Source organism: Salvia miltiorrhiza, chromosome 2 (assembly GCF_028751815.1).
Source record: "Salvia miltiorrhiza cultivar Shanhuang (shh) chromosome 2, IMPLAD_Smil_shh, whole genome shotgun sequence".
Lineage (NCBI taxonomy): Eukaryota > Viridiplantae > Streptophyta > Magnoliopsida > Lamiales > Lamiaceae > Salvia > Salvia miltiorrhiza.
In genome coordinates, this window is record NC_080388.1 from 1,142,025 (window position 1) to 1,144,379 (window position 2,355).

At 40.0% G+C, this 2,355-nt stretch overlaps 1 protein-coding gene across 1 annotated transcript; it reads right to left on the bottom strand.

Annotated features, from left to right (window-relative positions):
• Positions 1-1,205: 1,205 nt before the first annotated feature.
• Positions 1,206-2,116, bottom strand: LOC131007561 (uncharacterized). Its single transcript, XM_057934472.1, has 3 exons — positions 1,840-2,116; positions 1,345-1,727; positions 1,206-1,255 (listed from the first exon to the last, which is right to left on the bottom strand). Exons 1-3 carry the CDS (start codon positions 1,854-1,856, stop codon positions 1,206-1,208), a joined length of 450 nt encoding a protein of 149 aa, XP_057790455.1. The 5' UTR covers positions 1,857-2,116.
• Positions 2,117-2,355: the final 239 nt, after the last annotated feature.

Sequence of the window (2,355 nt, forward strand, 5' to 3'; positions counted from 1 at the left end):
AACCCGGGCTTTCTGCTGCAGTAAACTATTTTTCCTGGACAGAGTCGTGTTGATTTTAGCTTGCATCGAGACCTCTCTCTCAAACAGATAGTCATTGTAGCCCACCGAAGCAATTTGATTCTGGACCTCTAGAAGGTCCTCATTCAGATCCTTAAGCCGACAGTCCACCTGCCCAAACACATTCCTGTTCCAACTCTTCAACGTCCCACGAAGCCTCTTAAGCTTCATCATCACCGAGAAAAAGGGACATCTGATGTCCACTTCTTTAACCCACGACTCCGCCACCATATCTTGGAAGCCCTCATGCATCGTCCACATATTCAAGAATTTGAAAAACCGAGGCCCATTATTCATAGTTGTCTCACACTTAAGTAAGACCGGAGAATGATCCGAAGTGACTCTAGGCAGAACCTGAGAATGACAAGAATTCCAAGAGGCCGCAAACACCTCCGAAATTAGAGCTCTATCAATGGTCGACTCCACATGCGAAGGCATAAAGCGCCTTCCAGACCAAGTATACTTAAGACCAACTTTAGGCGGCTCAATAAAATCGGTGGTATCAATAAACTTACGAAATTCCCTGCAAGAACTGGAATTAGGAAGACAAGCACTACTTCTTTTATGGGCACCTTTAACAGCGTTGAAATCCCCAATGAAAACCACCGAGCCCGAAATATGATCCAGCAAATCCAGCCAGAGCCGACGCCGGAGGGTATACGTATTCGCACCGTGAACAACAGCAGCCTTAAACTTCAAATTGTTCCAAACACACTCAATTATGATCGTCTGCTCAGAGGAAAAGATCACCTGAGCCACAACATCAGGATGAACAAAGCACCAAATATTAGAACGTTTGTTAGTCCTTGTATTTTGATGACAGGGAATAAGATTAAGCGACTTCCAAAACGAAGAAGGAATCTTAGAGAACTTAACTTTGGGCTCAATGATACCCAAAATAATAGGATAAAACGAGCGACAATGCTCGTTAAGAATCAGTTTAGATTCATCCGTGAGCCCCCGGACGTTCCAAACCATCACATTCATGAGAAAAATTAATTCGATGTGGATCGGGCATCCTCCATCTCCACTTCCTTAGCCCACCTCTTTGCAGAGATATTATCCATAGTTTGAGCACTCGAGTTTTTCTCTTGCCTGATAACAAAGTCCCTTGGACTATGTCCCGCCGCGACAGCCTCAGATAATTTTTAAACATGCAAATTCTCTAATCCTTCTCCAACTTGTTCCTGCTCCTCTCCTGTAATAAAAATTAAAATGATAAATTGTATAAATAATAATGAAGTAAATAATAAAGATTAATCAAAATAAACATTAATTTAAACTTACTTGGCTGTGAACATGAAGGAATTTCATTAAATCTTGGATAGTCATTCTTTAAGATTTTCTTCTTGTTCACTGCCGTAAAATTGGAAACAATATCTTCGACTTCCCTAAGAATTTCATCAGTCCAGAAGTCCATACTAAACATATCAAATTCAGATGGAGCTTGAGATGGAGATGGAGATGGAGGTGGAGGTGGAGGTGGAGATGGAGATGGTGCATTCTCTGGTTCTCCAGTTTCATGACTAGATGGTTCAGGTGCAATCTCTGGTTCATTTGCTTTAGGACTAGATGGTTCAGGTGCAATATCTGCTTCAACAGTTTTAGGACTACTCTTTTTGATTTCTTGAACTCTATCAATGTGTTTAGCTACTATCACATTGAAGTCCCTTTTCAAAATCAAAAATTATTTTTACAAATCCTACAAAAAATAACAAAGTAAGATATATGAATGAGAATAACAAAATTAAAAATTTGAATTGTTATAAAAATAGAACTTACATTTTTTGAAATAGCATCAATGCACATGTCAGATTTTTCGCCTTCAGGAAGAATGTAAGTGATCAATTGACGGCTCCCTGAAACATCTTCATCACGTGGCCATACCTCTGCTTCATTTCTTCTGTCACTCTCTGTCTGTTGCTCATTTCTATTCCTAGCCTGCCTATCTTGGTCATTCCTATTCCGACACTCCCTATCTTGCTCATTTTCCCCCACATGAGCAGCAGCTTCTTCATCATTTTGTTCACTTATAGGGAATATGCCTACAACCTACTCTCTTCTTCCAAAAACTGTCTCCCCTAGAGATTCTTCGTTAAATCTAGTATTGAACTTCTTAGAAGTCCAATGCCTTATAAGTGGCAAGGTAAATGGCAGACGTTTACCTTGCCACTTGAAATGGTGACAGTACAGCAGAGGAAGAATAAGCAAACAACCATTAAGCACATTGTAATGACCACTTTTATATGATTCCAATGCTTTGCATAGCTTTTTCAGAACAAACAAACACCAATCGAA